This window comes from Scyliorhinus torazame, chromosome 7 (assembly GCF_047496885.1).
Source record: "Scyliorhinus torazame isolate Kashiwa2021f chromosome 7, sScyTor2.1, whole genome shotgun sequence".
Classification (NCBI taxonomy): Eukaryota; Metazoa; Chordata; class Chondrichthyes; order Carcharhiniformes; family Scyliorhinidae; genus Scyliorhinus; species Scyliorhinus torazame.
This window is the reverse complement of record NC_092713.1, coordinates 273,959,508-273,973,741: the sequence shown is the minus strand read 5'-3', so window position 1 is coordinate 273,973,741 and position 14,234 is coordinate 273,959,508. Positions and strand designations below refer to the sequence as shown.

At 47.8% G+C, this 14,234-nt stretch overlaps 1 protein-coding gene and 1 long non-coding RNA gene across 2 annotated transcripts in view; both read right to left on the bottom strand.

The window, feature by feature from the left end:
- Nucleotides 1-14,234, bottom strand: part of LOC140427047 (uncharacterized) — a 340,763-nt gene that overhangs the window by 262,088 nt on the left and 64,441 nt on the right. The gene's annotated exons all lie outside the window — the stretch shown is intronic.
- LOC140427045 (organic cation/carnitine transporter 2-like) overlaps nucleotides 1-14,234 on the bottom strand; it is a 90,280-nt gene that overhangs the window by 37,950 nt on the left and 38,096 nt on the right. Inside the window, exon 6 of the mRNA XM_072512474.1 lies at nucleotides 2,331-2,466. Coding sequence (XP_072368575.1) covers nucleotides 2,331-2,466 — 136 coding nt within the window. The remainder of the gene's footprint in view (nucleotides 1-2,330; nucleotides 2,467-14,234) is intronic.

The following is a 14,234-nucleotide window of genomic DNA, read 5'->3' as shown; positions in this document are numbered from 1 at the left end:
AGAAGGTAAAATCAAACACTAGTGTTTTGTGCTTAAACAAAGGAGATTACAATGGGATGAGAGAAGAACTACCTAAGGTAGACTGGGAGCAAAGACTTTCTGGTGAAACAGTTGAGGAACAGTGGAGAACCTTCCAAGCGATTTTTCAGTGCTCAGCAAAGGTTTATACCAACAAAAAGGAAGGACGGTAGAAAGAGGGAAAATCGACCGTGAATATCTAAGGAAATAAGGGAGAGTATCAAATTGAAGGAAAAAGCATACAAAGTAGCAAAGATTAGTGGGAGACTAGAGGACTGGGAAATCTTTAGGGGGCAACAGAAAGCGACTAAAAAAGCTATAAAGAAGAGTAAGATAGATTATGAGAGTAAACTTGCTCAGAATATAAAAACAGATAGTAAAAGTTCCTCCAAATATATAAAACAAAAAAGAGTGGCTAAGGTAAATATTGGTCCTTTAGAGGATGAGAAGGGAGATTTAATAATGGGAGATGAGGAAATGGCTGAGGAACTGAACAGGTTTTTTGGGTCGGTCTTCACAGTGGAAGACACAAATAACATGCCAGTGACTGATGGAAATGAGGCTATGACAGGTGAGGACCTTGAGAGGCTTGTTATCACTAAGGAGGTAGTGATGGGCAAGCTAATGGGGCTAAAGGTAGACAAGTCTCCTGGCCCTGATGGAATGCATCCCAGAGTGCTAAAAGAGATGGCTAGGGAAATTGCAAATGCACTGGTGATAATTTACCAAAATTCACTAGACTCAGGGGTGGCCCCGGCAGTTTGGAAATTAGCAAACGTGACACCACTGTTTAAAAAAGGAGGTAGGCAGAAAGCGAGTAATTATAGGCCAGTGAGCTTAACTTCGGTAGTAGGGAAGATGCTGGAATCTATCATCAAGGAAGAAATAGTGAGGCATCTGGATGGAAATTGTCCCATTGGGCAGACGCAGCATGGGCTCATAAAGGGCAGATCGTGCCTAACTAATTTAGAGGAATTTATTGAGGAAATTACCAGTGCGGTAGATAACGGGGAGCCAATGGATGTGGTATATCTAGATTTCCAGAAAGCCTTTGACAAGGTGCCACACAAAAGGTTGCTGCATTAGATAACGACGCATGGCATTAAGGGGAAAGTAGTAGCATGGTTAGAGGATTGGTTAATTAATAGAAAGCAAAGAGTGGGGATTAATGGGTGTTTCTCTGGTTGGCAATCAGTAGCTAGTGGTGTCCCTCAGGGATCAGTGTTGGGCCCACAATTGTTCACAATTTATAGATGATTTGGAGTTGGGGACCAAGGGCAATGTGTCCAAGTCTGCAGACGACACTAAGATGAGTGGTAAAGCAAAAAGTGCAGAGGATCCCGGGAGTCTGCAGAGGGATTTGGATCGGCGAAGTGAATGGGCTAGGGTCTGGCAGATGGAATACAATGTTGACAAATGTGAGGTTCTCCGCTTTGGAAGGAATAAGAGCAAAAGGGATTATTAATTAAATGATAAAATATTAAAACATGTTGCTGTGCAGAGAGACCTGGGTGTGCTAGTGCATGAGCCGTTAAAAGTTGGTTTACAGGTGCAACAGGTGATTAAGAAGGCAAATAGAATTTTGTCCTTCATTGCTAAAAGGATGGAGTTTAAGACGAGGGAGGTTATGCTGCAATTGTATAAGGTGTTAGTGAGGCCACACCTGGAGTATTGTGTTCAGTTTTGCTCTCCTCACTTGAGAAAGGACGTACTGGCACTGGAGGGCGTGCAGAGGAGATTCACTGGGTTAATCCCAGAGCTGAAGGGGTTGGATTATGAGGAGAGGTTGCGTAGACTGGGACTGTACTCGTTGGAATTTAGAAGGATGTAGGGGGACCTTATAGAAACATATAAAATTATGAAGGGAATAGATAGGATAGATGCGGGCAGGTTGTTTCCATTGGCGGGTGAAAGCAGAACTAGGGGGCATAGCCTCAAAATAAGTGGAAGTAGATTTAGGACTGAGTTTAGGAGGAACTTCTTCACCCAAAGGGTTGTGAATCTATGGAATTCTTTGCCCAATGAAGCAGTAGAGGCTCCTTCACTAAATGTTTTTAAGATAAAGATAGATAGTTTTTTGAAGAATAAAGGGATTAAGGGTTATGGTGTTCGGGCCGGAAAGTGGAGCTGAGTCCACAAAAGATCAGCCATGATCTCATTGAATGGCGGAGCAGGCTCGAGTGGCCAGATGGCCTACTCCTGTTCCTAGTTCTTATGTTCTTATGTTCCACATTAAAAGCAGTACAGTCATGTAGTTGTTCAGAGCAGAAATTGAGAAGAAAGACTAAATCATAAATATTATTTGCATGTACCTTTTAATTTTCTGCATTTGGTCAATTGTTTCTGGGAGAGGAACGTTGAGTGTTTCAGGCAGAAACAAAACCAGAATTGCTGAGAATACAGTCAAACTCCCCATCAGAATAAAGGGGAGAAACTCATGATGAATGCCTGTGAAAATATAAAGCATAAATTATAAGATGAAGACTGGCATAGATTTCATAGAATTTACAGTGCAGAAGGAGGCCATTCAGCCCATCGAGTCTGCACCGGCCCTTGGAAAGAGCACCCTACCCAAGCCCACACCTCCACCCTATTCCCGTAACCCAGTAACCCCATCCCACCTTTTGGACACTAAGGGCAATTTAGCATGGCCAATGCACCTAACCTGCACATCTTTGGACTGGGAGGAAACCGGAGCACCCGGAGGAAACCCACGCAGACACGGGGAGAACGTGCAGACGCCACACAGACAGTGACAGACTCCGCACAGACTGACAGGCAGATGATCTGCTTCTTTATATTACGGACCCAGTCTTCACTATGGATGAGGTAATGAGGTTACTTAGGAGTTTGGGGTCCATTTCTGGGTATAAGATGAATCTGGATTAGAGCGAATACTTCCTGGTCATTCCCTGAGGAGAGCCAATCTGGAGGTGCTGTTTTTACGCACTGCCAGATCTAGCTTTCATATCTAGGTGGTCCATGATTGGGCCTCGATCCTTAAAATGAATTATGCTAGCCTGGTGAATGGGGTTAAATCTGACTTGCAATAGTGGGATAACCTCTCCCCGTCCTTGGTGGGCAGGGTTAAGACTATTAAAATAAATGTTCTGCCGAGGTTTTGATGTCTTTTTCAATGTCTTCCCACTTTTATCCCTAAATGTTAGAGTGCACAAATTGGTGTCCTCTTTTATTTGGGCGGGCAAGTTCCCAAGTATTCCGTAGGATGTTTCTCCACAGGGATAGACAGTCAGGTGGCTTAGCTTTACCCAATCTGTTATTTTATTGTTGGGCGCCAATATTGAGAAAGTGGTGAGGTGGCTTATCGATCCGGATTCCATATGGGGGCAGATGGGAGTTAAGTTCTTGTCGGGGCACTAGGTTGGGTGAATTAGTAACTGCCTCAATTCCGTTCTCTCCTGAGAGATTCTCTTTGAATCCTGCAGTGGTGTCTTCCCTGAGGATCTGGAAGCAACTTAGACAACATTTTAAATCTAGTTCCATGTCGTTGCTGACCCCTATCTGTAATAATCATTTCTTTGTGCTGGCGAGTTTAGACTCGACGTTTAGGTCATGGGAGGGGAAAGGTCCAGAAAGGTTTGGGGACTTGTTCTTGGAAGTTTGCCAGTTTTGAGGAGCTGTAGGTTAAGCTTAAACTCCCTCGGAATAATTTGTTTAATTACTTCCAGATTTGTGACTTTTTGCAGAAGACGTTTCCTTCATTTCCCTTGACACCATCGTCCTCCTTGCAGAAGAGTTTATCTTTGGCCGGGTCGAGTGGGGGAGTATTTTGGATATCTATGGTTAGATACTATCGGCGGAGTCCACCCCGTTAGACGAGGTGAAGACAAAATGGGAAGGTGAATTGGGTCCCATTTTGGATGAGGAGATGTGGACCGAGGCTCCTGGCAGGGTAACCTCCGTGTCCTCCTGTGCTCGGCTTAGTTTGCTCCTGTTCAAGGTGGTGCACAGGGCTCATCTGACCAAAGCTAGGGTAAATGGATGTTTTTTGGGGGTGGATGACAGTTGCGAACGGTGTTCTTGGGGACTGGCCAATCATACTTATATTTTCTGGTCGATTCCCAAGTTAGGTTTTTGGGCCTCCTTCTTTAACACCATGTCAGAAATCCTTAACATCGAACTGGAGCCTTGTCCTTTGGGGCCATTTTCGGGGTATCAGACTCACTGATGCTGCAGATGGGAGCGAAGGCAGATGTCCTCGCCTTTGCCTCATTAATAGCTTGGAGGGGAGTCCTGCTTGGGTGGAGGTCTTCTACTCCACCCAGTACCTCGGCCTGGTTTGGTGACCTCATGGAATTTTTGCATTTGCAGAAGGTCAAATAGATAATTAGGGGGTCGATAGAGGGGTTCTTCCTGAGATGCCAACCATTCATTTCCTTTTTTAAAGAGTTGGTCACCATCAGTTGTTACAGGTTTTTTAGATTATTGCTGGAGGGATGTTAGGCTTGGATGTGTTCTTTACTGTTGAGTGTGTTCCTTTTATATTGTAATTTGCAACATCCATTTTATATTATGTCGCTATATTGTTGTTTTTTAAAATATTTTTTATTTTCCTTTTTCACATTTTCTCCCAAATTTACACCCACCAACAATAAACAATAATCAGTAACAAATATGTCATTCCCCATATCAACAACAACGATCCCATCCTTCCACCAAACCCCAAACATTAGCCCACATGTTCACACAAACAAATGACAAAAAGGAATTCGGGATCACCCATAGTCGCCATTAACACACACAGCCTCCCTCCCCACAACCCTCCCACCCACACGCCCCAACTAATGTTCGATGTTATCCAGTTCTTGAAAGTGTGTAATGAATAATGCCCATGAATTGTCGAACCCCTCCATCCTTCCCCTCAGTTCAAACTTAACCTTCTCAAGCACATCAACACAAAGTCATCGGCAGTACGTGTAAACAGATGTCTTGTGTTCAAAGACCATCCTTTAATGTACATTCAATGTAGATCTGTTTAAACAATGTGGGATATTCTCATTTTCATTTTTAAGGTTAGCTTTCCCCTGCCTGTTTTTGACTCTTTGCAAAGCAGCATTTCTCAGTGAAGAGGTAGAAAACTTATTTCCCAAGCAGCGCCTGGAGAATTGGGTTGGAATTATTTGTTTTTTCCTCATATTTCTGGTGGAAGCAACATGGATAGATTTGGCAAGAGGGAGGTGGGTTTCCGGCCGTTCTCGCCAGTGGGATCTTCTGGTCCTGACGACGGCAAACCCCTGCCGTGGGTTTATTGACGGTGGGGTGGATTCAACAGGAAATCGCATCGACAGCGGCAGGACCGGAAGATCCAGCCAGCCTGGGACCCCCCCACTCCCGCCACCGGGAAACACATTGTGGGGTGATGCGGAAAATACCCTCCCCCCACATGGAATTTAAGGCTTGACTTACTACAAGATCTAACCCACGACCTGCCTTTCTGTGTTGCAGTGAATTAGGACACCAACATGCTGCGCCATGGTATTGTATGTGTGTGCATATTTCAGAATGTCCTGCCTACCAGGGTCAATGCAATCACTGCCTTGTTCTTAGTTTCATCTCACAAATGAATAGGATGGGAATAGAGGGATATGGACCCAGGGAGTGTAGAAGATTGTAGTTTAGTCGGGCAGCATGGTCGGCACGGGCTTGGAGGGCCGAAGGGCCTGTTCCTGTGCTGTACATTTCTTTGTTCTTGTTCTTTGTTCTAATAAAGAGAGTATTGTCAGAGGGGAAAGTCGGTATGGTCTGGTATGGTGTACAGGTAAGAAAGTGGCCAAAGCACTCAGTTTTTACTTCTCGTCAGTTGGAAGATGGCAAGTTGCCCTCCAGTACAGTCAGTGCAATATTCCTACACATGTAACGTGTGTGAGTTAATGTTGCTCTTTGCTGTGCTGCCCCTGTAGCTTTATACAAGAACTCACATCCCAAGGTCAATTAAAGACCACTGGACCCTTCACAGCTCATCGATTACATCTTGGATTGGATTGGATTTGTTTATTGTCACGTGTACCGAGGTACAGTGAAAAGTATTTTTCTGCGAGCAGCTCAACAGATCATTAAGTACATGGGAAGAAAAGGGAATAAAAGAAAATACATAATAGGGCAACACAACATATACAATGTAACTACATAAGCACTGGCATCGGATGAAGCATACAGGGTGTAGTGTTAATGAGGTCAGTCCATAAGAGGGTCATTTAGGAGTCTGGTGACAGTGGGGAAGAAGCTGTTTTTGAGTCTGTTCGTGCGTGTTCTCAGACTTCTGTATCTCCTGCCCGATGGAAGAAGTTGGAAGAGCGAGTAAGCCGGGTGGGAGGGATCTTTGATTGTGCTGCCCACTTTCCCCAGGCAGCGGGAGGTGTAGATGGAGTCAATGGATGGGAGGCAGGTTCGTGTGATGGACTGGGCGGTGTTCACGACTCTCTGAAGTTTCTTGCGGTCCTGGGCCGAGCAGTTGCCATACCAGGCTGCGATGCAGCCCGATAGGATGCTTTCTGTGGTGCATCTGTAAAAGTTGGTAAGGGTTAATGTGGACATGCCGAATTTCCTTAGTTTCCTGAGGAGGTATAGGCGCTGTTGTGCTTTCTTGGTGGTAACGTCGACGTGGGTGGACCAGGACAGATTTTTGGAGATGTGCACCCCTAGGAATTTGAAACTGCTAACCATCTCCACCTCGGCCCCCTTGATGCTGACAGGGGTGTGTAGAGTTCTTTGTTTCCTGAAGTCAATGACCAGCTCTTTAGATTTGCTGGCATTGAGGGAGAGATTGTTGTCGCTACACCACTCCACTAGGTTCTCTATCTCCCACCTGTATTCGGACTCGTCGTTATTCGAGATCCGGCCCACTATGGTCGTATCGTTAGCAAACCTGTAGATGGGGTTGGAACCAAGTTTTGCCTCGCAGTCGTGTGTGTACAGGGAGTAGAGTAGGGGGCTAAGTACGCAGCCTTGCGAGGCCCCGGTGTTGAGGACTATTGTGGAGGAGGTGTTGTTGTTCATTCTTACTGATTGTGGTCTGTCACTGAGCTTTGATATGAGCTTGGCTGGGATTATAGTGTTGAAGGTGGAGCTGTAGTCAATAAATAGGAGTCTGATGTAGAGTCCTTGTTTTCGAGATGCTCTAGGGATGAGTGTAGGGCCAGGGAAATGGTGTCTGATGTGGACCGGTTGCAGCGGTATGCGAATTGCAGTGGATCAAGGCGTTCTGGGAGTATGGAGGTGATGCCTTCATGATCAACCTCTCGAAGCACTTCATTACGACTGAAGTCAGGGCCACTGGACGGTAGTCATTGAGGCACGTTGCCTGGTTCTTCTTTGGTACTGGTATGATGGTGGTCTTCTTGAAGCAGGTGGGGACCTTGGAGTGGTGTAGGGACAGGTTAAAGATGTCCGTGAATACCTCTGCCAGCTGGTCCGCGCAGGCTCTGAGTGCACGACCAGGGATCCCGTCCGGGCCCGTCGCCTTCCGAGGGTTCACTTTCAGGAAGGCCAATCTGACTTCGGAAGCTGTGATGGTGGGTATGGGTGAATTATGGGCTGCTGGGGCACTCGACGGCGGATTGTTGGTTACCTGCTTGAACCGAGCATAGAATGCATTGAGTTCATCGGGGAGGGGTGCGCTGCTGCCAGAGATACTGTTCGGCTTCGCTTTGTAGCCCGTTATGTTGTTTTTAACACTCATCTTTTAACACTCAGTCCCTAGCTACATTTTACATGCCTGCAGAAACTTCCACTCAAATACTTTAGGAGTAGATTATGTTACATTAAGTCAAATTAAGCAAATCTTTGCCTGCATTTCCTGTTCCTTAAGCAAACACTGGACATTGCGCTTGGAAGATGAAACATCCATTACCATTTCTTCTTTTCTTTTCCCTGAGGTGTTATCCTGCGGGGCGCAGTGGTTGCTGAGTGCTTGCTGTGAAGGGGAGTAAATTTTTTTTTAAAATTACTGTTGGGAGTGTAAAAATGGCAGGAGATCCCAGACCCGTGTTCTGCTCCTCTTGCTCAATGTGGGAGTTCAGGGACGCGGCCGATGCCCCTGACTCCTTCATGTGCGGGTAGTGTCCAGCTGCAGCTCCTGTTAGACCGCATGGCAGCTCTGGAGCTGCGGATGGACTCACTTTGGAGCTTCCGCGATGCTGAGGAGGTTGTGGATAGCACGTTCAGTGAGTTGGTCACACCGCAGATTAGGATTTGTAAGGGAGACAGGGAATGGGTGACCAAAAGGCAGAGAAAGAGCAGGAAGGCAGTGCAGGTGTCCCCTGCGGTCACCTCCCTCCAAAACAGGTATACCGTTTTGGGTACTGTTGGGGGAGATGACACACCAGGGGAAGGCAGTAGTAGCCAGGCTCATGGCACCGTGGCTGGCTCTGCTGCACAGAATGGTGGGAAAAAGACTGGTAGGGCTATAGTCATACAGTCATAGGGGATTCAATCGTAAGGGGAGTAGACAGGCGTTTCTGTGGTCGAAAACGAGACACCCGAATGGTATGTTGCCTCCCAGGTGCACGGGTTAGGGATGTCTCAGATCGGCTGCAGGACATACTGAAGGGGGAGGGTGAACAGCCAGTTGTCGTGGTGCACATAGGCACCAACGATATCGGTAAAAAACGGGATGAGGTCCTACAATCAGAATTTAGGGAGTTATGAGATAAGTTAAAAAGTAGAACCTCAAAGGTAGTAATCTCAGAATTGCTACCAGTGCCACGAGACAGTCAGTGTAGAAATTCAAGAATAGTCAGAATGAATACGTGGCTTGAGAGATGGTGAAGGAGGGAGGGGTTCAGTTTTTTGGGACATTGGAACTGGGTCTGGGGGCGGTGGGACCATTACAAATCGGATGGTCTACACCTGGACAGGACTGGAACCAATGTCCTCGGGGGTGCTTTTGATAACACTGTTGGGGAACTTTTAAACTAATGTGGCAGGGGGATGGGAACCAGATCAGGAAGTTAGAGGTCAGTAAAGAGGCAGCAACTAAAGCCAGTAAGGTACTAGATAATAAACTCAATGTGACTAAGGGGAAGAGTAGACAGGGAAAAGATGAAAACGCAAAAGGACAGGTGGTCTGAGGTGCAATTGTTTCAATGCGAGAAGTGTAGCAGGTAAGGCAGATGAACTTAGGGCTTGGATTAGTACCTGGGAATATGATGTTATTGGTACTGAGACTTGGTTGAGGAAAGGGCAAGACTGGCAACTAAATATCCCAGGGTATAGATGCTTCAGGAGGGATAGAGAGGGAGGTAAAAGGGGTGGGCAAGTTGGATTCCTGGTCAGAGACGATATCACAATGTATTCACCAAGGAGAGGGACATGACGGATGTTGAGGCTAGGGATGGATGTTTAAATACTCGAGGTCAAGTCGGCATAACGAAGGGGGAAGTTTTGGGTATTCTAAAAGGCATTAAGGTGGCCAAGTCCCCAGGTCCAGATGGGATCGATCCCAGGTTACTGAGGGAAGCGAGGGACGAAATAGCTGGGGCCTTAACAGATATCTTTGCAGCATCCTTGAGCACGGGTGAGGTCCCGGAGGACTGGAGAATTGCTAATGTTGTCCTTTTGTTTAAGAAGGGTAGCAGGGATAATCCAGGGAATTATAGACCTGTAAGCTTGACGTCAGTGGTAGGCAAACTGTTGGAGAAGATACTGAGGGATAGGATCTATTCACATTTGGAAGAAAATAGACTTATCAGTGATAGACAGCATGGTTTTGTGCAGGGAAGGTCATGTCTTACAAACCTAATCGAATTCTTTGAGGAAGTGACAAAGTTAATTGATGAGGAAAGGGCTGTAGATGTCAAATACATGGACTTCAATAAGGCGTTTGATAAAGTTTCCCATGGCAGGATAATGGAAAAAGTGAAGTTGTATGGGGTTCAGGGTGTACTAGCTAGATGGATAAAGAACTGGCTGGGCAACAGGAGACAGAGAGTAGTGGTGGAAGGGAGTGTCTCAAAATGGAGAAAGGTGACTAGTGGTGTTCCACAGGGATCCGTTCTCGGACCACTGTTGTTTGTGATATACATAAATGATCTGGATGAAGGTATAGGTGGTCTGATTAGCAAGTTTGCAGATGATACTAAGATTGGTGGAGTTGCAGATAGCAAGGGGCACTGTCAGAGAATACAGCAAAATGTAGATAGATTGGAGAGTTGGGCAGAGAAATGGCAGATGGAGTTCAATCCAGGCAAATGCGAGGTGATGCATTTTGGAAGATCTAATTCAAGAGCGGACTATACGGTCAATGGAAGAGTCCTGGGGAAAATTGATGTACAGAGAGATCTGGGAATTCAGGTCCATTGTACCCTGATGGTGGCAACGCAGGGCGATGGAGTGGTCAAGAAGGCATACAGCATGCTTGCCTTCATCGGACGGGGTATTGAGTACAAGAGTCGGCAGGTCATGTTACAGTTGTATAGGACATTGGTTAGGCCACATTTGGATACTGCGTGCAGTTCTGGTCGCCTCATTACCAGAAGGATGTGGATGCTTTAGAGAGGGTGCAGAGGAGGTTCACCAGGATGTTGCCTGGTATGGAGGGTGCTAGCTATGAAGAAAGGTTGAGTAGATTAGGATTGTTTTCGTTGGAAAGACGGAGTTTGAGGGGGGACCTGATTGAGGTCTACAAAATTATGAGAGGTATGGACAGGGTGGATAGGAACAAGCTTTTTCCATGAGTGGGGGTGTCAATTACAAGGGGGTCACGATTTCAAGGTAAGTGGGGGAAAGTTTAAGGGAGATGTGCGTGGAATGTTTGTTACGCAGACGGTGGTGGGTGCCTGGAACGCTTTGCCAGCGGAGGTGGTAGAGGCGGGCACGATAGCATCATTTAATATGCATCTAGACAGATATATGAACGGGCGGGGAACAAAGGGAAGTAGATCCTTGGAAAATAGAAGACAGGTTTAGATAAAGGATCTGGATCGGCGCAGGCTGGGAGGGCCGAAGGGCCTGTTCCTGTGCTGTAATTTTCTTTGTTCATTTCTGTCCAATGTTACAATAATTTAAATTAATGAATAGAAAATCAGGTTGACTTTGATTTTTCCAGGGATTTTTCCCAGATTGACTTTCCTCCCTGCAGCAAATCCCACCCATGTGGAACAGATGAAAATCCACCCAAGATATTCTCCCAGATGTTCCTTTGTACTATGAAATAATTGAGCTCAAGGATTAAAGTACCTGTATGAATTTGCACTTCATTTATACAGCTACGATTTAGAGAGGTGAGGAGCAAACAATAGGAAGGAAAATATGTGCACAAATGCTACGGGGCAGAGTGACCAGAGTTTTAAGAACTTTGTGTGCTAAGATCAAGTATTTCTATGTGGACAGACTAGAATGGAGAAAGATGTTAAAATCTTAGGGATACAGGTTTGAGTCAATCCCTAATGTTGTGGGATGAAGGCATTTGTTATCCAGAAGAGATAGTGAAGGAAGAGGTTCTGATCAGGTGCAAGCATGGCGAAAAAAATAAAAATTCCATTGGTAGGAATAAACTTAAGTACTGGCTTGAAGAGGGGAGAAGTAGTTGTAGGAATGGTACAAACATTGCCCATTGCAGGAATTCTCTTAATTCTAGGGAATGATAGAGCAGGATCACAGACAGTAGTGATGCCTGCTGTAGTTGAACAGCCAGTAGAAACTTCAGCTTAAAAGAAATTGCCCAGCCCCACCGGCGATATTTCTTGCTTGTGCAGTGATGAGATTACAGGTCCATCAGAGAAGACAAAAAAGGGAGGAGTTGTGAGCACAAGATGAGACAAATGAGATCGGGGCGGGATTCTCTCAGCCCGAGGCCGGGCCGCAAAATCCCCGCGACCGGCGCGAATTGCGCCACACCGCCAGCACGGGATTCTCCGCAGAGCAGAGAATCGGCGCCAATGGCGCCGGCGTGGTTGGTGGGGCACCGGTCGGTGGCCGCTCTACACGGCCGGCCCACCGCTACTCGGCCCGGGATGGGCCGAGCTGCCGTCGTAAAAACGCCGAGTCCCGCCGGTGCCGTCCACACCTGCTCTCAGCCGGCGGGAACACGGCGTTGAAGGGTCGGGGGCGGCCTGTGGGGGAGGTCCGACCCCGAGGGGGGCCACCGATGTGGCCTGGCCCACGATTGGGGCCCACCAATCGGCGGGCCGGCCTCTCTGGCTGGGGGCCTCCTTTCCTACGCGCCGAACACCGTAGCCCTGCGCCATGTTGCGTCGGGGCCGGCGCGTTGAAGGAGGCCAGTGCGCATGTGCGCTTTGGCGGTGCGCCATGCGGGATTAGAGAATCCAGCCCCAGGTTTCTCCATCCATTTGAATGAAGGTAAAACAGACAAAGGGATAGATACAGATGTGCTTAATTCAAAGAGACTGATGGAAATTACAACAACGTGATTCCAACTTAAAACAAATCCATCAGGCAGAATGGGCTGCACGATAGCATAGTGGTTAGCACTGTTGCTTCACAGCGTCAGGGAACAGGGTTCGATTCCTGGCTTAGGTCATTGTCCGTGAAGAGTCTGCACGTTCTCCCCGTGTCTGCGTGGGTTTCCTCTGGGTGCTCTGGTTTCCTCTCACATAAAGTCCCGAAAGACGTGCTGTTAGGTGAATTGGACATTCTGAATTCTCCCTGTGTACCCGAACAAGCGCCGTAGTGTGGCGACTAGGGGGTTTTCACAGTAACTTCATTGCAATGTTAATGTAAGCCTACTTGTGACACTAACAAAGATTATTATTATTGAAAGGAATGGCTGCCATGAAAGCACAGACTCTCAGTTTCGTAGCGGGGAAACAGACAAGCAGGAGATCTTGATAATAATTAAACAGGGCGAAGAAGCAGGGTTAAATTCTGACAGTGACTTCCCTAAAATTAATTTGGGTAATGAGGAAATCTGGAAAAATTTAAAGAACCGGTTAAGTTATCTTCCAGATAAGAACCGGGGGCTGGATTCTCCGACCCCCCGCCGGGTCGGAGAATCGCCGGGGGGCGGCTTGAATCCCGCCCCGCCGCCGGCTGTTGAATTCTCCGGCGCCGGGGTGGGAATCTCGCCCCGCCGGTCGGCGGCCGCTGGCAGTGCCCCCACCCACCGGTGAATCTCTGGCCCGCAATGGGCCGAGCGGCCGCCCGTTTTCGGCCGGTCCCGCCGGCGTAAATCAACCTAGGCCCGTACCGGCAGGACCTGGCTCTACGGGCGGCCTGCAGAGTCCTCTGGGGGGCGCGGGGGGATCTGGTCCAAGGGGGTGCCCCCATGGTGGCCTGGCCCTCGATCAGGGCCCACCGATCCGCGAGTGGGCCTGTGCCGTGGGGCACTCTTTCCCTCTGCGCCGGCTGCTGTCAACCTCCGCCATGGCCGGCACTCCCGCGCATGCGCCAACTTGTGCCGGCCGGCGGAGGCCCTTCAGCACCGGTTGGCGCGGCGCCAAGCCCTTCCGCACTGGCTGGCGCGGCGCCAACAAGGCCGGCGCCGGCCTAGCCCCTGAAGGTGCAGAGGATTTCGCACCTTCTGGGCGGCCAGACGCTGGAGTGGTTCACGCCACTTCTTGGTGCTAGTACGGCCCGCCCCGCCGGGTAGGGGAGAATCCCGCCCCGGAGCAAATTGAAAGAGTTACTGCAGTCCTATAAATGTATTTGTGGGGATAAATTAGGTAGAATGGAGGTAGCAATGCATGATGTAGGTGTGGGGGACACAGTTCTCAGAAACTATGATCCATATAGGTTAAATGCAGAAAGGTTATCACAAGTACAAAAGAAAATTGAATGTATGCTCCAAAATGACATTATTGAATTGAGTCCTAGTGATTGAAGCTCCCCTATCATGCTCGTGCCAAAGGTGGATGATACATAAGGGGCTGGATTTTCCTTCGACCGATACCAAAATGGGGAAAGGCGATTGGACGGAGAATTGATCGTGAGGCCAAAATCATGGCCGGCGCTGGGCGCCCGCCAGAATGCCTCGACAGAGACGTCAATGCGCTCTACTCCGCATGTACAGTAAACGTCGTTCACATATCATTCGTAAAAAGATAATAAATGTTATTGTCACAAGTAGGCTTACATTAACACTGCAATGAAGTTACTGTGAAAAGCCCCTCGTCACCACATTCCGGCGCCTGTTCGGGTACATAGAGGGAGAATTCAGAATTCTCAGCTGGTCGGGGAATTGAACCCGAGCTGCTGGCCTTGTTCTGCATCACAAACCAGCTGTCTAGCCCACAGAGCGA